The following is a 21,822-nucleotide window of genomic DNA, read 5'->3' as shown; positions in this document are numbered from 1 at the left end:
AACAATAGCCCTACAGGAGGAGCAGCAGCAGAGACACTGAACTGGTGATGATTGGTCAGGTCAGTCAGGTGACAGAGGGAGATATGTATAAAAGCATGGAGAGAGATAAAGTGGAGAGGAATCAGTTCCTGTCTTGTTATAAGCTGTGTTTGAAAAGGAGCGGTTTGGTTTGTACTTTATCTCTCTCTCTCTCTCCAAGCTTTGCTACATATCCCCCACAGAGCAATGTCATCACTGATGACTCAAGCAACCCTGCCCCAATCTGCTAAGGGGGGCTTCCTCCCAAGTCAACTCCTATACTTCCCTATCCCCCAAAAATCAGTGCTGTGTTTCCAATGTTTGAGCTTTATCAAATTATTTCTACTTATAAGGGAAATTATCAGTGATTCTTGTGATTCCCTGATTCCTACAGAGCTGGTGAATATGTGGCTCTGCAGAAGTTAAAGGGGAAGGGTTACACGGGGAGGAAGGAGAGGGATGGGGAGGGGGGAGTGGTGACGTGCTGCCTCTTTCCTCCCCTCCTCTCCCTCTGTGTGCTTAGCAGCAGCCTGCCTTTTTACCTTTCTCTGCAGAGGCAAAGGCTACCCGACCACCCTAGAGAGTCCCCTTCCCCACACTCCTGTGCTGGAAATCTGCCCCCACCCACAGGCTACCCCCTCTCCGCACCCACCCATCTTTTGCCCTTTCCAGCATGGCTGAGACCACTAAAACCCATGTTATTCTGCTGTCCTGCGGCAGCTTCAACCCCATCACAAAAGGACACATCCAGATGTTCGGTGAGTGGCTGCACAGACTCCTTCTCCTATATGTGTGTGCTCTTCCCTGTCTCCTGCTCATTCCTTCATCTCCCACATTCTGTCTTCCTGCATCCCATCCACCATCCCTCCCATCTCCCCGATAGGTGTCCATGCTTCCTAACCTGCCCTCAGTCTTCCCATTGCGTCTGCCGTCTTGGCATTGCTCCATGATGGAGAATGCGGTGTCACAACATACCCCAAACTGCATGCCATGGGGATTATATTAGGAAGGAATCCTATAAAAATGTCATTTCATTGTCCTCCAATAGAACTGTGTACAGCACAGTGGCTTTGTCTGATAGTATACCCTGCTTATTCCATGTCTGTATCATGAATTGGTTACAAGGTATGACTGCTGGAAAGGGTTAACAGCTCTGTATGTGCCTGCTAGCAGTCCATGTATGAAGGCTGAATTCCTGCATAATTACTATTAAAACAAAGAGATCCTGGGTGTAAAAGTGGGTGTGGGGAACCTCAGGCGGGTGACAATTGCTGGCCTCTCTACAGGTTTGTGGTGCACAGGGCTCCCTGACGGCTGATGTCACAGCATTTGCTTGATGGAGATATTTGTTGTTTTGTATTGTGGATTCTGTATGTCCTAATAGCTTGCCATCTGTCTGCCTGAGTTACCGAGCTCAAGCGATGTTCTGTCATTAACAGACTAATTGCATGGGGTCCAAAAAAGCAGTTGGGTGCAATGTGTTGGGTTGTAACTCTCGCTGGCAATGCAATCACCCCATTCTTGGCTATGGAGATCCCGCTTGTATTTATTTCTATGTAACACGTATAGTAGTACGTTTATTTATAAGGCGCCGTAAAGTGTCCGCAGCGCCGTACATAGCAAACAAAAAACAAATTACAAGGTAACGTACAGGGTGTGTTGAAAGCTACAGTATAAATAGGGGTATAGCTGGTAGAACTAAAATCAGCATCAGTTCAGAAGTAGGTGTAAAAAATGTCAAGGAGACTGAAGATGAAGTAGAGGAAGGGAAGAACAGGACAGGAGCACAGGTGAGGTAATGAGGTATAGTATTTCTGTGTCACAGATAGATACAGGAACCTTTTTACCCATTTTATAATACAAGTCGAGTATCCCTTAACCAAATTATTCCGAAAACCATAGTCTCCAAAATGTACTTTTATTTTTTTGTTGTTTTGCTAAAAACCTACCGACTACATCTGTAACTGGCACTACTGGGGAAATAGCATGTAACTGGCACTAAATAACTGCAAGGACATGATGGCTTGGCATTTCAATTCAGTGTCTGAGATAGGACACAAACTTTGTTTAATGTTTTAACCCTTTCAGGTCCAACGTCTAGTCAGGCTCAACAGCCCTAGCGCTAGTAGCAGATCCAATGGGGAGCCACTTTAAAATAAGAACATTAACATCGTTCAACATTCAATGTAGAAAAAATTGGACTGCAAAGGGTTAAAACCTTGTTTCATGCACAAATAAAATATTTGTGTGTATTCCATGTATTTGATGTGTTTGTACAACACAAATGCAAGATACTTCAAGATACCTCATTCACATATAAAATATTCCAAAATACGGAACAATCTGATATCCAAAATACTTCTGGTCCCCGAGCATTTTGGATAAGGGATACTCAACCTGTACAACATAATACTTTCTAACTAAAGGGCCAACAGTATGTATCACAGTCAGCATCGTGACGGATGTTTCCATTATGAATGATAATGTCCCCTCTATGTACTAAGGAGGTTATTCAGGTTCTCACGCACAATACGAATTCACATGATGTTTCGTGACTGAGCATAAACATTTATGAGCATGTGCAGCCGCTTGGTGCGAGCGGCCATGGGGAACTGATTATTTTAATAATTATTCGCAGCTTTGCGAATCAACAATGGATAAGTGTCAGGACAATGGGGCAGATGTAAGCCTGGTGAAGAGATAAAGTGGACATAGGACCTTATTCTGGCTGATTTACAGGGCCTGCATATTCGCAGCCTTGCAAGTCCACCAGACGCTGCCTATGAATGACCATGCGCATGCCCTCCCTTCTCGCACGCCACGTTCGTTTGCAGGGGCTGCGAATGGATGTTTTACATAAACATCCATCCGCAGGCTGTGGGGGAACACCCCCATTCGATGGTTGCTGACCATGGAATGATGTGGAAGGCACACGCACATCTAAGGTTACGCTGAGGGAACCTTAGAAGTGTGTGGCCATCGGAAGCAAGTGGGCGGGCAGTTAACACCCGTTACCATGGGAACACCCAGCATTTTCATGGGAACGCCCATGAAACGCTGGGCGTTCCCATGGGTGTGACTATCCGCCCACGCCCCCCGCCCACAATGTTGGGTGCGTGCACCCAGGGAACAGTCTGTTCACCGGGGCCACACTCACCCGGGGTATGCACATGCGCAGAAATGCAGCTGCGCATACGCCAAACATCGGTCCCCATGCTATAGTACGGTCCGTGCGAAGGGACCAGAATAATCCCCTTAAAGTAGAAGGGGATAACACACAAGTCACAAGTCAATCTGCTATGTTTGAAAAATGGCAGTTAAAAATTATACCCTTCCGCTATATCTCCACTCAATCGCTTCAACAGGGTTAATACTTCCGCCCCAATGGTAGCAATAACCAATGTCACCTGCATATTGCATTCCATGCACAATGGAGGAGTCTTTCAGAATTGGGAAAGACTCATCCAGGAATTCTGGAGCTGGGTAGACACTAGGGATGCCAATCCCGGGGCATTTATTTCAATCACGGGATTAGGGATTGAAAAAATGCTCAATCCCGGGATTGGCCTCCCTAATAAAAAAAAAATGCAACAGATCTCAACTAATCCTCCCCATCCCCCTTGCCCTGCACTGTCACTTACACATCGTTGGTGACAGGCAGCAGCAGGACCATCTCTGGTCTTCACAGCAGGCTGAGTCGGGTTTCTAGGAGCGGCACAGCATGGCGACCGAATACAGCAGACACAGAAATGGCATGCCGGCGGCTGGGCTGCGCAGCGTGACCCCTGACCTCACGTAACACTGTGCTGTGCACAGCCATACCACCAGGGGGGGTCAGTGAATTTTGCATAGCCGCAGTAATCCCGGAATCCCAGGGTTAAGAGCTTCAATCCCGGGATTCAAATCCCACCTAATTTATGCCAAAATCCCAGGATCCCACCGATCCCAGGATTGGCCTCCCTAGTAGACACTACGCGATGTGTGCACCCGCATACACGCTTGTGATACCAGCAGCATTGGTGCGATGGAAGCAGCAGCAGGGCCCTTGCTAGCGATGTATGCATGTACAATGGAGGATGTTGATGACGTGCCGGAGCAAACATCATCAGCAACATAGTGGGTACATCATAGATGATGTGTCCCATATGTTGGTTCTATCCGCCAAATCAGACGTCCTATCGCCTAGTGTGTATCCAGCTTCATGTTGCGTGTGCCCAGTGTTATATTCAGAAGCTGTGACTATGCCTCCATAGGTATAAATCCGTTTATGTCATCTAACCATGGCATAAACCTAAGAAGCCAAACTTTGAAAAGCGTTTTATGCATAGGGGTCATATTATAGTCCTCGCTGATTATAATGGGGACTGATCTGCAGCGGTGGTTAGCATTCTGCAGCTGATTTCTGTGAAATATAGGTTGTTAGTACATAGCATGATACATAACAAAATGCACAGAGCCTGAATAAATGTTCCAGGTGCCCTAGGCTAATACACATGTAGCTCCCCATGAAATGCTGCTAAACACACGTGTATGGGCGCTCAGGGACTCGCCAGTCATACTGCCACTGGGATGTAGGGTCTAATGCTTGTGGCGTGTGAAGGAGACTTTGGCTTTAGGCTGCCCAGCTGGCGCACAATGTACGTAAAGTAATGGTTCTTTATCGTAACTTACATTGGCACTGCCATCTGGCAGTCACCTTAAGAACTTTAATCCATACTTGCCAACTTTTTGAGAAGCCTCTCTGGGAGAAGCCCGGAGAGGACAGCCGGATCTTCAGGTCAGGGGGCGGGGATGGGGCTGATGACTGAAAGCCCCGCCCCCAATCCAGGCAAATGCCACGATTCGCTTGGTCCGCGAGTAGGTGGCGGGGCTAAAATGACGCGATTTGCATCATTTTAGACCTGCCCCTTGCCGCGGACCCGTGAAAAAAATGGTAATTAGTGCGGTAAGAAAGGGGGGTGCGGGGGCTGCCAGGCAAAAGCGGGAGGATTGCCGACCTTCCCTGGGGGGCCGGGAGGGGGACCCAATTTTCGGGAGCCTCCCAGCAATTCCGGGAGGGAAGGTAAGCCCTGGCCATGCCAGGCCATGCCATGCCGCTGGCCATGCCCCCAACAGCGGCAAAAAGTTTTGGTGTCGATCTTCAGGCCTGGCCGATGTTGGGAGGTATGAATATGTGAGGATTACTCATAGTGAATTAGAACTGTTTGTACAGTAATACAATAATGAACTCAAACAGAAGCAGAACGACGGAATTAAAACCCCTGGCAGAAATGTTAAGAAGCATCATGGAAACTGTAGGTTCTATATAACAAGGAGAGACCTGCCAGCTCTGCAGTTCTGTTGCTGTTTCTGGGCTTTCCAGAAATCCCTAATTAGATTGTCATTTCGATGACCTGTGAGCCAGTGGTAACATGGGGGAGGGGGGATCTGCTTCTGCAGCAACAGAGTACAACTCAGAAGGCGCATTTCCCAGTGGAGCTGGAACACAGCAATGCTCTGCAGGTCTCATACTAGACAAGTAAGAAGGGTCTATTCTTCCGGAATCAGATAACAAACATTGACCCTGCAACATCTGACATGATGTACGTGCTAATGATAAGTCATCCTAGAAACCCTGCAACCACTTCCAATGGTCCATGCCTGCATTGTGTGTAGACAGTTATGTATTGATTCTGGGTGTACTTTGGCCTTGTAAGGCATTGTCGTTGTTACATATAGATATAGGACCTTATTCTGGGTGACTCACAAAGCTGTGAATTTCTCAGCTTTGCGAGTCCATCAAACGCTGCCTGCACGGCCGCGCCCCCCCCTCGCACTCCGCGGGCATACGAACGGATGTTTTGCATAAACATCCGTTCGCAGTCTTGCGTGCAGGGACAAAATCATTTGATGGTCACCGACCATCGAATGATGTTACAAGCGCTCACAGATCTAAGACACCTCTGTGGTGTCTCAGAACTGTGGCGCCCTGTACGGGAAGCGCCCCCCCCCCCCCCCCCGCATGTGCATCACGGGTGCAAACACTGGGCGTTCCAATAGGCGCAGCCCATCGTCACCACCCCACACCCCCTGCCCTAGGAAATGCCCAGCGTTTCATGGGCGTTCCCATGAAAATGTGAAAATGCTGGGCGTTCCTATAATAATCGCCTGGTGACGTGGGCACCGGAGGCATGCAACTGGCATCAGCGGATGTCAGCAGCCCGCCCATTTCTGCTAGAATGTACACACATATAAAAGTGCCCTGAGAGTGCGCACCACATCCGGCGTACCACCATTCACAGGTCGGGTTCTGGTTGATGCGCAAGGATGTGAATTCGCATCCGAACGAATCCACCAGAATAACCCCCTATATGTTTATATTGTTATTCTGCTATTTAGGGAGAACTGAAAAGGTTTGTTTATCGGAACTTGACCTAGATACATGGGAGTTACTAGATGTTTGTAGGGCCCCATACATATGTTGAAGGGGCCCCCAATGCTAGAGACACCTCCTATCTGCAGTGACCCGCTACAGTGGGTATGCACAGTGCTGTGCAGAAAACATGTTTATGGCCACCTACCATTTCATTGCATTAACATCCTCAAGTCTCTTCATCTTCTTCACATACCCTCATACCACCATCGTCATTGTCCTCCAGCATTACCCCATTCCAGCCACTTTCAATCACCACTAAAATGAAAGTTGACAGACTGCAATCTGATAAATATGTAGAAATACAGTATATGTTGTGTACTGCAATATACAGTACAAATGCCACACAGTAGAGATGCACACCAGAGCAGTGCTCCTATAGCATAGAATGCCCCACAGTGGTGGTAGTCATAGTGTGTCCTACAGTACCGCTCCCAGGTCATAGTGTGCCCCACAGTGGTGGTAGTCATAGTGTGTCCTACAGTACCGCTCCCAGGTCATAGTGTGCCCCACAGTAGCACTCTCAGGTCATAGTGTACCCCACAGTAGCACTCTCAGGTCATAGTGTGCCCCACAGTAGTGCTCCCAGGTCATAGTGTGCCCCACAGTATCACTCTCAGGTCATAGTGTGCCCCACAGTAGTGGTACCAGGTCATAGTGTGCCCCACAGTAGTGGTACCAGGTCATAGTGTGCCCCACAGTAGTGCTCCCAGGTCATAGTGTGCCCCACAGTAGCACTCTCAGGTCATAGTGTGCCCCACAGTAGTGGAACCAGGTCATAGTGTGCGTAACAGTAGTGCTCCCAGGTCATAGTATGATTCTTCTGTGGGCCAGATGTACTAAGCTTCAAAAGTGTTAAAAAGGAAATCACCTCCTAACTGGCTGGATTTGAAAAATGTAAGGCAGGAGCTGATTGGTTGGTTTATCACTCTCCAATTTATACGTTTTGAAGCTTAGTGCATCTGGCCCTTGTTGCCTTGGCCATATCCACTTTCATTAATATGTTATTGCATACACAGGAGCTTATGTTTGTTTGTTATATAAATAACTGGTAACATTATATAATTAATAAGCATTCATGTTATTTCATTTGTATTATAAAGTATACATTTTAGACTAAAGATCTAAATGTATTGGGTTTATGGATCACTTGGCTATACAGTTGTTCTTGAGGCCCCCCCCATACAGCCCCAATTTCCACTGAGCTCTCCCGCCATCTCCCTGGTACAGTAGATACGATCTGATACTTGATGTGTCAATTTTTACATGTGATAAATCGAATGTGATTTATCGCATGTAATACTCCTGGCGTGCTGAAGGAGGGAGGCAGGAGAATGGGAAAAAAAAAAAACCCTTTGAAAAGAATAGACAGCCACTGATCCGTCGGAATCGGGCTCATATCGGACATGTGTATGGGCACCTTATGTCTGTATTTCATAAATCCTGGAACCCTCTTTGCTTTCTCCCTAGTGCTTTGTCCATGAACAGGAAGTTGATCATTATCCTATTGGCAGGGAATGCTATGTAATACAAATCCGCTGCACTACTGCTGAGTACAGTGGGCCATAAGAGCATCTACACTTTAATATTGCAATTACATTGTGTAGTGAATAATTCATAATCTCTGGGTTTTTTAGAATTAATAACTTCCTGTTCATAAATGAGTGACAGCACTTCCAAACTGTCACTTTCACCAATGCACCTCCCTGGTATTTTGGCTTCAGTCAATGCTGCCTGTGTTTCTCCTGATCCTACTAGGTGGATAGACTTACTCCACTGCAGGGTTAGAACAGGGAAGGACAAGTTGTAGTGCGCAGCATTGTGCATTGTATGATGTCACCAAACTCAGTAGTACGGGGAGCCAGATCAGTGGCGTAACTATTAATTATGTGGCCCCCTGCTGAAAATTTTGCCAGCGCCCCCTCCAGTAGGGTTAACAAACCACCCCAGTAGTGTTAACAACCCCCCTTCCCATAGGGTTAAAGCCCTGCACCCCCCCCCCCCCCATAATGCAGACCATTTTTAAGGTTGCTAGAGGAGGCCGCCTCCTCTAGCATCCTCAAAAACTGTCTTTCGTATGGGGGCAGCCATTTTCCGAATGTCACTTTTTTTGATAAGCAGCAGGAGCCGGGAGAGCTGGGACCCGCAAGACAGAATCGTTGGCGGCAGGGGCAGATGGCAGTGGCTAACTATAGCCCCGCAGCCCCCCCCCCCCCCATAATATAGATGTTTACATTTGCACAAAATATAGAAACCATGCATATAATATAAATGGTGCTCTGTTATTTTTGTGGGCACTGCCATAAAACGACGGGTGTCCACCCCAGAATGCCCCCTGCCTGTCAATCATGCAGCGAGCATCCCGGTAAATGAAAATGTAACTGAAGGCACTCGCTGCGCGGGTTTCCACATGCGAATTAGCGGCTAAGGGCATGCGCAGAAGCCCACCATCGTCAGAGGTGGCTGAATTCGCTGCTCTACAGGACTGACTTCGCCCCTTGTCTCTTCCAAGAACAAACCATACACAGAAAACACAGTTTCCTCACACAAAAGGCTTAATTCAATTAACCAGGACATTTGCCTACCCTCTGGGTACATCATCTAACTTCAGATTCTTATGTAGCTCTTCCGATGTCCACTGACTACACCATCTGGGCAGTTTCGTAATGCATTTTGTGTGGAATCATGTCATCATGCCAACAATCATGTGATTGTAATGCCACGCCCACAGACTGCCTCCATAGCTGCCCCTTCCATCCCCTACTGTAGACCCCTGTAAAGAAGTAGGGATAGCCATCAATAGGTTACGCATTGATGGTTACCATCGATGGTTCTAATGAGGGGTAACCTCAATGGTGTGAAGCCATCTGCTAGGAAATCATTAATGGTTCCACCCACTGATGGTCATGCCTACTTTACAATACAGTAAGTTGTGGGCCAATAAAACCCTGGGGGTGATGCTTCATGAGATTGCCAGGGGAGGAGCTAACCTTTGTTTATTATTAAAAAAAAATTGTTGCTTTTGCATCATCGATGATGAGAAACCATCTAGTTCTTTCCAATCAATGGTAAAAGAACTCAACATTGGTCATAGACAATGTGTTTGAATCATGGATGTTTGATGCCCAACACTAGTCAGCGGTCACAATGGTCGGTTTTCACCCACAGTAATTGGAGCTTATACTCGAACCTCTTCCTCTTACTAAGCCAGAGGACAGGAAGTTCGCTCTGTAGTAGAAGCAGTTTTATCATACTAAACCCATAGTGGCTTCTAGGGAACGACCATTAACTTTTCATCAGTGATGACATCTTATTTATTTATTGACCGTTTCTTATACAGTGGAGCAGATTCCGTTGCGCTTTATAATTGGAAACAACATTGATAAAAGAAACTGGGTAGTAACAGACCACTATAGAGGTCGGGGGGCCCTGCTCGTAAGCTTATACAATCTATAGCTTAAATGTAATATTAGATAATTGGACATTATTTACAATTGCAATATGCAAGGATGGTTTATTTCCTGCTTATTATCAGTGTGATAAATGACACCCTGCTTCCCAAAAGGGTCCTAAATATACCCCATTTACAACCACAGGCTGCTCCCTGGGTTCCCAGATCACTGAACATTTCCGAATTCGACCCCGTCCCCGATGGTGGGGGAATCGCATGCACATAGGCACTAATGCACATGTGCACTCTTCCGCAGCGAGCGCCTTCATCTCACTGCCTGATTGACAGGCAGGGGTCATCCCAGGGTGGACACCCAGCGTTTTATTGGCGTGCACACATAAATGGTGGGTGCCCCCATAGCAATGCTGGCCGGACCTCAGCAAAGTCCCTCGGCCTGAGTTTTCCTCTGTGCGGTCGCGTGCGTATGGATTCAGACAGCGTTATCCTGCTTGCTAGGCAGCGAATATACTCGGCCCAGCCAGCAGGTCTGAATCGGGCCCATCTTGTGAATCTTCTTTGACCAAAATAAGATATTTTCTTGGGTTTTCTCACATGGACTCCAGCGTACCTCAATTATTTCTCTCATTCTGTAGTGTGAGGTGTACGGCGTACTGGAGCTGAATGTCAGTCTGTAGCAAAGCATATTTACATTTAATACTGCAGAGTCAGGGAATATTTCTGTGAAAGGATCAGCTTATATAGAGAGGAACCTGTACACAATGAAATGGATGTTCTTACTGAGCTGCCAAAATCATTTCTGGACTTACAGCATTCACAGACCTAGGTATTCATAAACATTGCACAACTGATAAACTGGATGCAGAGATTACATAATATTCCTGAAGCCAACCAATCATTTACCAGTTTCCTCTAGTGACTGTCTTCCCCACATGCATACATTCTAGATTTTAAACCAGGGTTTTACTAGGGAAGTATTTCTAAAATGCTTGTCTGACTGATAGGTTTCAGGCTGTCAGATAAAATGGCTATCCGATAAATTGGAGATATCACACAGTGTATTTATTTCTTTATTTATTACCAGTTTCTTATATACAGTAGTGCACACATATTCCGCAGCGCTTTACAAAGAATAGTTGAACACTCACATCAGTCCCTGCCCCAGTGGAGCTTACAATCTATATTCCCTACCACATGTACACGCACACAGACATTCTAGGGTTAATTTTGTTGGGAGCCAATTAGCCTACCAGTACATTTTTGGATTTTGGGAGGAAATCGGAGTGCCCGAAGTAAACCCACGCAAGCACGGGGAGGATATACAAACTACGCACAGTTATAGCCATGGTGGGAATCGAACCCATAACCTCAGTGCTGTGAGGCAGTAATGCTAACCATTACACCATCCGTGCTGCTCATGTGTATGACCACACATTGGACCTTGTTCTGGTCCGTTCGGTACCCCGCGTGTTCGCCGGGGTTCCAATGTTTGGCGTCTGAGCATGCGCATTTCTGTACATGTGCAGACGCTGGGTGCAAATGGGCACAGCTGGCCCCTTTCGCACTCACCAGTGCGGGTGGGGGCATGGAGGGGCGGCAGCAGGTAGATGCGCCCATGGGAACACCCAGCATTTCATGGGTGTTCCCATGAAAGCGCTGGACGTTCCCATGGAAATGAGGCAGTGACGCGACTGCTGGGGGCGGGTAGCTGACATCACTGGGAGTCAGCTGTCCGCCCTGTTCTCATACAGGGGGCACGCAAATCTAAGGCACCTGAGAGTACCTTAGTTTTGCATGTACACTCCAAATCATTCGATGCGACCATCGAATGATTTGGTCCACTCACACAAGGCTGCGAATTGATGGTTATGCAAGCGAGGGGGGAGGGCGGCTGGACGAGCGTCGGGTGATGTTAAAATCATGCGCAGCACTGCGAACTTCATATCGCTGCTTGTGAACCAGAATAAGGTCCATTATCTGTGTTCCTCCCCTGTGAGGAGATATTGCCCCATTCCTCCGCTGTGATGGAACAAGGGATATGTCGGTGTGTTGGCCGTATCAGTGTCTACACTGCTTAATGTGGCCAACTCTGATCTTAGAAAATATCGGGCGGACATGCCTGACGATCCGGCATGCCAGACCGATCAGTATTTTCACTTCTTTATAATGTCGACACCAATGAAATGTTGACATGTTCATAATGTCAAGGCTGATTAAATGTCAACATGGCCAGAATGTCAGTGCTGAGTTTTTAATGTAAGTTTGTCCTAGTCGTAACCCTAAGGCTAACCCCAAAACTAATGCAGAAATGTATATTTTGCCAATGCTGATGTTTCATATATCAACATTCTATACATACAGACATTTATTATGTCAACATTTTATCCTGTTGACATAATAACTGTTGACATTCTGGTGTTGGCATTTTAACATTGTAATGAAAACACACACACCCTCACATGCCTCCACTGCAGGACAAATCATTGGATAGTCACGACCATCGAATGATGTCTCTTGCCTTCTCAACTGACTTTTATTTGTTAGCGCCGGGATGAAGACGGGGCAGGCGGCTAACAACCTGTGACATCAGCCGGCCGCCCCCGGCAGTCATCGGCCTCCCCGCGTACCCATGGGAACGCCGATTAATTTTCATGGGGACGCTAATAAAACGCTGTGCGTTCCCATGGCTAGTCCCAGCCATCGTCCACCCCCTCCCCGCTACGAATGGCCCGTCGAGTGTGTAATTGTTGCGGCCGTTCGCTGTCGGGATTTTCTTATTCGCAAGAATGCACATGCGCAAACCCCGGCCATCGGGGCAGGTGCCCAATTCGGATCACTGCAAGTGATTGACCCCATAGTCGCAATAGACTGATCATCAGTGGCCTTAAATATTGACCATCAATGTTTGTACCAATATATATATATATATATATATATATTTTAATCTTATTTTATTATCTTTTTAAATATATGTTCTTAACCTAATTCAATCCTATACCCCCACCCCCCACCCATCCTTCAAAAACTATTTCAGAGTGGCTTTTGGAAAAGTTAGGCATGGGCCCCTACCACTGCATTCCCCTGGTGGGCCCTTTACATGTTTCTATCTCATTATCTGTCTCTATCTATCTATCTATCTATCTATCTATCTATCTATCTATCTATCTATCTTGTATATAGCAATTCATCTAACTAGTATCTGTCTGTTCTGTGCACAACTCAACATTAGTTTTTTGCAGTGTGACATTGTTTTATGGGGCACCTTTTAATTTTTCCACCTAGGGCCACGCAAATCCTAGGGCTGCCTCCGCTTATGAGTATCATAATGGCCGGAGAGGTTTGTCGTCTAGTGCCATCTCAGAAAGGAAAAATGTTACTTCAGTCCAAAGGCTACTTATTGTCCAAGAACAAGCAAAGAGGAGACATCTGGTACTGGCATTGTATTGAAAGAATCAGCGGACATTGTACTGGGTTTGTTTGTACCACTCTCATTGAAGGAGAACATAGACTACGCTCAGAAAAAATGCACAACCATCTACCAAGAATGGAGAAAAGTGATGTAGCAGATGCAAGGGCGCAAATTAAATATCGTGCCAAAAATACAGGAGAGTCTCCTGCTGAAATTATACAGGCGGTTACATCATCAATGCCTGCGACGAGTGCAATATATATGCCCAACAGTGAGGCATTGAGACAAGTTGTCAGGAGAATCCGCAGAAAAAACATGGCTCCAAAGCCCACATCATTACACGAGATCAATGTGCCTATTAATTTAAGAGAAGTAAATGACGTTCGTTTTCTTGCAAAAGACATCACGTTTGGCAATGAAAGGATTCTATTGTTTGCAACCGAAGATAATTTGCGCAAACTCCAACAGGCGCCTTATTGGATTCTGGATGGGCCATCCGCAACTTGTCCAACGCTCTTCGAACATCTGTGCACAATTCATGCCGTGGTTGGAACGAATGCAGTGACCCAAACATTTGTTCCTTTGGTGCATGGCCTGCTTTCCAGCAAAAACCAAGAATGCTACACTAGATTCCTGCAGGATTTGCAAGATTACGCAGCGGAATATGATATCGAGTTAGCGCCACAGTATATTCTGACCGATTTCCAGTTAGCTGCCATAAATGCTGTCAAAAGTGAATTTAGAGGAAGTACTCACAAGTGTTCTTTATTTCATTTGGAAAAATATATTTGGGGCAGTATTCGACGCTCCGGTTTAGCAAAGGAATATGGAGAAAACAGTGAATTTGCGCTAAAACTGAGGCTCCTGCAAGCACTAGCGTTCCTGCCGGCAAGCGATATTCCCCCCGCTCTTGAAGAAGTAAAAAAAGTTCTACCTGAAAAAGCCGCCCCAGTTGTTATCTTTTTTGAAGAAAATTTTGTCTTGGGAAGACTTCGTAAAAATATTTTGGGCCAGCCATTCAGATCCCCGCCTTTTTACCCACCTGCTATGTGGTCATTGAGTGAAAATAATGATCTTCGAATTCCTGGTGTACAAAACAAACTGGAAGGGTGGCACAGACGCTGGAACAATATCCTGGGGCAGGAACATTTCGGAGTGAACAACCTTATTAATTCTGTCATCACCGATCAACAGACCACAATGTCAAAAATCGAAAGAATTAAAACTCAAGCAAGAGAACAAGCCTTACAGACTTGTATAGACCTCAAAGACGTTGTTGACGTGCTCACGTTTCTGCAGAATATCGCTTATAATTCTGTACTTCATTGCATTTAACAAGCAGGTTTTATTAGCTAACTGGTTATGAAGTGACCTGGTGTAATATGGGATGGCTCCAGGTTGCCATGGCAATGCATCATCAGTGAACCATCCTAGGTTTACAAGCCATTTGAATTACAATTAGACAACAGATGCTAGCGTCAAATACTAACATAATAGGCAACATTTTGATTATTGACATTTCGTACCTGTCAACGTTTTGATGTCGACATTTTGATGGCTGACATTTCCTACCTGTCAACATTTGGTGTTGACATTTTCTTGACATTTTCACTGATGACATTTCATACCAAACCCCCCAACTTACGCTATGCTCTGTGGAGATAATAAGGTCACCTATACACCGTATGGCCAATTAAGAGAGTCAAACTATACATACAGAACAGAAGCACAAAGGGATGCAATAAAGAACCTGTTGTGGGGATACCGATATATCTGATAGTGACTGACTACAAATTGTATGCATCTGTATAATGTCAAAACGGGGAAAGGAATGAAGAAATGAACAAAAGGAAAACCCAAGACTATTGTGGCCAGATAGCAAAGCTGTACTGTCCATCTCTCAAACCATTCTGTAGAACCAATTAGTTGGATTAGGTACACGTTAACTGGGATACTTTAACTATGTCCATGTAGGGTTTAAATGCTGCCTGAAGTCATCCTGCTCAAATGATTATAATTGTCTCAGCCAAATACTTTGTAAGTACTTTACAAAAAGATTTACAATCAGATGCATGGAGAATGAAAGTATTCAAGCAAACATCTAACATGAAGGACAAAGAGGAGAACTGTACCAAATGCACCGACTCCCGGTTCAAGTCTTGAGTCTGCAATTTGTATGACTTTGAAGAAATATTGTGATATTTCATATAAATAACTTTATCATCTCTGTGGAAAATACTGTCATGTCAGTGATATGTTACTGCTTTATATACTGTGTATTAGAGATCAGTTACCTCTTCCAACCGCTCTTGTGGCAGTATTTGTGCAGTTGTAATTCTGTATAAATGCATTTGTGTATCCTGCAATCAGGGATAGTGTTACAACAGTGTGATCTAAGGAACTGCTCACACAGGGGTAAATGTATGAAGTTTGAAGAAGAGGTATCTATCCCCATAAAGGGCGGTATTCAATGCCACGGTGAGGGGGTTTTCTATGGCGAGGATGGCTTATTTTCGGCGACGAAAACCCATCCTTGCCATCCAAACCCCTCCCCGTATTCAAGAAGGCGAGGTTCAGAGGACGGCGAGGATCCCCTTAAACAGTACGGTTCACCGCAAATGCAGTGAGTCTGCTGCATTTTATGGCGAGCCCCTCTGTTTTCATGGCCACACCTCCCGTTTTCGCCTCACCGAATGGAACCAGCGAGGTAGAAACGGCGAGTGAAGAGGAGGGAGTAGAATACTCTGACGGTGAGCTAACGGCACTGCTCGCTGACAGGGGCATTGAATACCCAATGTTATGTGCAAGTAGTGTTGCCAATCCAGGGTCATTTTTTCAATCCCGGAATTCGGGATTGAAAAATGCCCAATCCCGGGATTCCCGGGATTGGCTTACCTAATTAAAAAACCTGCCCCGGCCGCCCCGCATATATACTTACACGTGTGGTGCAGTGCGGCCGGGGGGGTGGTCGCCGGTCAGTGAAGCTGGGAGGGTGGGCTGGGTGGCCGATCACTGAAGCCGGGCGGGTGAGTGGGCGCCAGCAGGATCCAAGAGTCGGGCGGGCGATGCAGACTGCATCATGCGGAGGACTGGGAGATGCTGCTTGACCTGCGCAGCGTGACCTCTGGCCTTGTCACGCTGCACAGAGCCACACTGTCAGGGAAGGGAGAAGCCGGGCAGCATCTGAGCACGCGCTCCCAAAATCCCGGGATTAGAAACTCCAATCCCGGGATTGAAATCCTGGCGTTTTAGGGGCCAAATACCGGGATCCCGCCAATCCCGGGACTGGCCACCCTATGTGCAAGGTAATAATACTCCAGACAATCAGCCCCTAACTGTCAATTTACATATTCGAGCAGATTGGCTGGACCATTATCACCTTGCACATAACGTTCTTTATGAGGATATATAACACTTCTCAAAGCTTCATACATTTACCCCAGGGTCTCAAGGGAGCTTGTAATGCACATTTTATGTTTGGGGAGGGGGAGGGGGGCAGCTTACCAGTTATATTGACCTCATAAGATAAATACGTTGATGTGTTTATGGATCCACATTGCTGTATCCTCCGCAAAGACCAAGATCATTTTCTGTGTGATCCCGTAGAAGATAGATGCCCTTATAAACCTCATTTATGTTAATGTAGTTACTGATTTTTTATTTTTCACAATATGTATCGCAATATATTGGGCTTGTAGTATATAAATACAAAGCCCAGCACAGTATTACTAAAGCTTGTTAAAATACCACCATGATCAAATTACCAAAATACAGTATAACCCCATGAATGGAGGGAGCTGGAGTCTTTTCTGAATATTGCATGAGGCCTGATGTTTACTTTGCACAGACATTGACGCACAGAGGCTTGTGTTTGGGTACTCAACTGCCATTGGATCACTAACCTGTGGTTTAATTGCACCTAAAGATATAAGCAGCAGGGGGCAGCATGCAGCTTTCTTAGTGCATTCATACAGTACCTTATGTCTAACTACACAGCCAATAATACTTATAATATAAATAATATATTTTTTTTAGCAGTGGGTGCAACCGCCCTACTCTACCCCCACCAGATCCACAAGATGTACCTCCCACCGACTCTCATTCCTCTGTTCTACTACCCATTGAATTGTATTATGCCGCCTAATAGTTCCCCTTTATAGTAGAGACTGCAATACTGTACGTCACTTATGTAGTTCTTGTGAAAATAGATCGATATAAATGAAATGCTGCAATTGGTTACCAAAAGACTAATGGTGTGTACACACGGTCAGATGTGCCTTCAGATACTATCCACGATCCGATCAGATCGGATCGTGGATAGTATCTGAAGGCACATCCGATTTGCATACAAGTCTGACTATATAGTGCAGATCTGCACTATATAGTCAAGGCAGACAAGACTTTCTGCCTTGCGATACGTGAATGCGCATCGGAATGGGATCGGGAAAACCCTTGCGATCTGCATCCGATTCCGATCCAATGCTTAGTTATTTAGAGGTGAGCCCTGCCAATCCCTACGCTGCCTCCAGTATTCCTCATCTCATTGGTGAACAGAGCTCCTCATAGTGGGAGTAGGAGGAGCCACTTGGTCTTTTCTGTGCATATGGCATTAACACTGAGTACTAATAAGAATTATTTATCTCTTTCTGGTTTTCATAGCTTTTTGATTAATGGGTTTCCGGATAAGAGAATAATTAAACGTGTATTGCATGCAATGTCAATGTGACTGTGTATGTATTGTTTCATGTAGTAGTAGTTTAATATGACACATTTGGCAGGCTGTACAACACTGGAGACACAATGGTAATGTTCATGTAGTTGCATTTTGGAAAACCCCTATCGCACGTGTCACATGGTGTGTACGCACAAAGCTCTGGTTGCGATCGGGTCAGACCGTATCAGACTTGGTAGAGAAGTAATTGGCATCCCTGTGGGGGGGGGGGGGGGGATGGGGGGTAACTGGGAGGTGGCTAATAGTGCATACAAAAATGGTCCATTCAGTGGTCATGCTAGAAGGCCACGGTAGGGTGTAGAAACTGCACCTGCCAAAGACTGATACTCAAAATTCAAATAGGCGAGCCGCACCAACTGCAGCCCCTCCTCTGGATCCGCCACTGTGAGTGAGTGTCTGAGACCTTGCACAGTTGGCCACACAGATGTTCCATGGGGACCATGTAGCAGCATTTGCATAAGGTCACAGATAAGCTACCACCTGTTGGGTGTGCTAATGGCTGCGGCCACTCTGTATGCTTCCACATTACAGTGCTATGTAATATCATAAAGTAATAAAATGTAATTATAATAATATTGTTGTGTCTTTGTATAGTCCTGAGTGTGACTACACCGCTGTGTCTTTGTTTTCTTTTTTATAAGTGTCAGTATAATTTAGTGTGGATCATTGTGTCAACCATACCTATGTCAATAGTCAATATGTCAACTCCATATGGTCAATATGCAAGAGGTTGACATGATCAAAAGGTTGACATGTTAAATGCTAACACGTGCAAAAGGTCGTTATAATCAAAAAGTTGACATGGAAATAGTCAACACATGACATGTGACCCCAATTAGTGTATTACGTCCCCTTGCGTGACTCGCTTTGCTAGCCAAGCTTCAGGCACGGTGCCTCACTGAGTTCAGCGCAGGTTACTATTCCCAGCCATAGTCCACATGGAGAATCAATGATGAAAAAGTTGGGTAAAAGTGGAAAAAATAAAGAAATGTAAAAAAAAATCGTTTTGACCTAATGCACGTGGACAATAAGTGGTTGATTTATTGACTGTCGCCTATTTGACTGTCGACATAACGATAGATACTAGGGACCAAATGTACTAGGGTGTGAGAATCAGAAAGTGAGAGATTTTGGCACAGTTTTCCCTTTTTGTTTTTTTAAAGCGGCAATCATGGCAAAATCACCCTGGTTTATCTGTGTAAATGATTGCCGCTTTAAAAAAAAAATCTGAAAACTCTATGGGCTTTACTCTGCATTGCTGTCGCAGGGATCTGACACAGATTCCTCCCAGCATGCCCCATGGCTACGCATGCATAGGGGAACTGCCGTTGCACATACCCAGAAGTCCAGGTGGTGATCACAAAGGGTAGCTCTTATCGTGATGGGCGGCATGATGTCCTGCCAGTGCTTGGAACATACCTCCCCCAATGTTGACAACCTAAAAGTCAACATTGGGGGTGGGACGACAGTGACAAAATAAATGTTGGCAGTCAAAATGTTGACAGCAAGATTGTCAACCATTAAAACAGTCAAATCTATGTCAATCGTCATTACTGATTGCATGCAACTTACACATGCTAATAGCAATGGAAAGATTGCAGTTAGTTCTCATATGCTAATAGTTATTAAACTAACTGAGGGAAGAACACACAGTCAATTAGTGTATGTATAGTGATCAGTTTACACATGCTAATAGCAATGAAACTAATATCACTTTCACACCAAATTTCCAGGTTCAACCCAGGGTTTGGAACATTCTTCTTTATCCGGATCAGACCCGACACATAACCTGTTCACACCGCAGCTCCAACCCAGGTTATTTGGTTGGTGCCATTTATGCTGCATATGGGTGCATTGTTACCTGTTCTGCTGGCACTAGTAGATGACATCATCTCCAAATGACGGGAATCCGGCTCTCCCTATGCTGGAAATGGAACCCAGGTTGGATGACTCAGGTCACCCGTTCACACTGCCTTTTAATCCGGGTCCTGCTTACTACCCGCATTGGATTCCAAGGTCACTGGACATAGTGCTCTTTGCACAGCAAGGTTCCCTGAAAAATAACCTGTCATGGGTAAATGGTTATTCCAGAATGTCAGTAATATGTCTGTACATGTCACGTGCTAATTGTATCAGACTTTGTGAACTTGTGCCTTTCCTTCAGTTAGCGTCATTACTGTTAGCATATGTAATCCGTATGTACATATGTGCACTGGAACAACTCCACTGTTTCATTGGCATCAGCATACTGTGTGTAAGGGGATGGCACTCGGTATTAGGACTGTACAGTATATATTTTGGTTATTGATCTTATTATTTGTCTATGTTTTTACTGTCAAAACCTTGACTGGGTCTAAATTTTAAGTGGTTTATATATTGAATGTCCAACTTATGTCCATGCCTTATGTCCTTGCCAATAATTTGACTGCCTCACGTTGTCTACATATAGGACCTTATTCTGGTTCATTCGCAGCCAGCTTTCATTCGCGTGGGGACCGATGTTTGGCGTATGAGCATGTGCAGCCGCATTTCTGCGCATGTGCATATGCCAGGTGCGTTCGGCCATGGTGAACAGACTGTTCGCTGGGTGCACAAATCCCAGGCTGCGACCGGGGGGTGTCGGGTGGATAATCGCTGGGCGTTCCCATGGTAACCGGGCCGTAACATCGGTGCCGGGGGTGGGCAGCTGACATCCCTGGAACCGGGTGTGTGCGGCCACGGTAAACAGACTGTTCGCTGAACCCAGCTCATACGCCAAACATCAGCCCCCGTGTGAAGGAACGCTGGCTGCGAACGGACCAGAATAAGATCCTATATATAGACAACCATGTAGACAGTCAAATTATTGACAGGGACATAATTAAGGCATGGAAATCCCTGGATGTCAGCTGCCCGCCCACTTCCTCCCAAGGGTGCACGCAAATCTAAGTGACCTGAAAGTCCCTTACATATGCGTGCACCTTCCACCTCATCAAATGATGTGGGTGATCCACCCCACAGGCTGCGAAGGGATGTTTATGTTAATCATCCCTTCGCAGGTATTGCGCGCGAACACACTCTGCGAGGGGGGGCGGGTGTACCACCATTCGCAGGGCGGGTTCTGGTTGACTCGCAAGGGTGCGAATTTGCATCTGAGCGACTCAACCAGAATAACCTCCATAGTCCATGTCTACACGTGGACCTTGTCTATGTGTTAATGGTCTACATATAGTCCATGTCTACATTAGGACTGTCTACCTATTGACTGGCTACGTATAGTCCATGTCTACATCTTGATTGTCTATATAGGGCCTGATTGTGGTTGGTTTCCAAAAGCAAACTCCTTCTTTAATGGACAAAACCATGCTGCACTTCAAAGGGGGCAGATGTAACATGTGCAGAGAGAGTTAGATTTGGGAGGGGTTTGTACTTCAAACTAATATCTATATAGCAGTGTAAAAATAAAGCAGCCAGTATTTACCCTGCACAGAAACAAAATAACTCACCCAAATGTAACTCTCTCTGCACATGTTACATCTGCCCCACCTGCAGTGCACATGGTTTTGTCCATTAAAGAAGGAGTTTGCTTTTGCAAACCAACCAGAATGAGGGCCATAGTCCATGTCTACATTTTGGCTATATATTAGTATCGTGTTTGTTGAGATGATGGTGTCTAAAATTTGAATGTTTACATTTTGCCTCAGTTATGTACCCATCCCCTCCAAATTAAATGTTGAATATTATTATTTTAAATGACAGCACACAATATAACTTATACAGGAAGGATGATGTATAATGTGTTTGATAAAGCTATATAGAATAACATCATTTTTTTTTTAACCTAGAAGGTAGAACCACTCAAA

General features: G+C 45.5%; 1 protein-coding gene across 3 annotated transcripts in view; it reads left to right on the top strand.

The window, feature by feature from the left end:
* The first annotated feature begins 476 nt into the window (after positions 1–476).
* Positions 477–21,822, top strand: part of NMNAT2 (nicotinamide nucleotide adenylyltransferase 2) — a 44,533-nt gene continuing 23,187 nt past the window's right edge. The window contains exons 1-3 of one of the 3 annotated variants that reach the window (XR_014454470.1): positions 477–776; positions 13,122–17,505; positions 17,579–18,196. Coding sequence is in view for 2 of the 3 variants with exons in the window: in XM_083157212.1 (XP_083013338.1) it covers positions 13,153–14,583 (1,431 nt within the window). In the remaining variant the exon portion in view is untranslated. Of the gene's footprint in view, positions 777–13,121; positions 18,197–21,822 lie in introns of those variants that run through there. The other 2 variants (XM_083157212.1, XM_083157213.1) reach the window with 2 other exon arrangements.

This window comes from Crinia signifera, chromosome 8 (assembly GCF_055691185.1).
Source record: "Crinia signifera chromosome 8, ASM5569118v1, whole genome shotgun sequence".
Classification (NCBI taxonomy): domain Eukaryota; kingdom Metazoa; phylum Chordata; class Amphibia; order Anura; family Myobatrachidae; genus Crinia; species Crinia signifera.
Note: the sequence above shows the minus strand (reverse complement) of the source record. Positions and strands in the feature narration are given on the sequence as shown.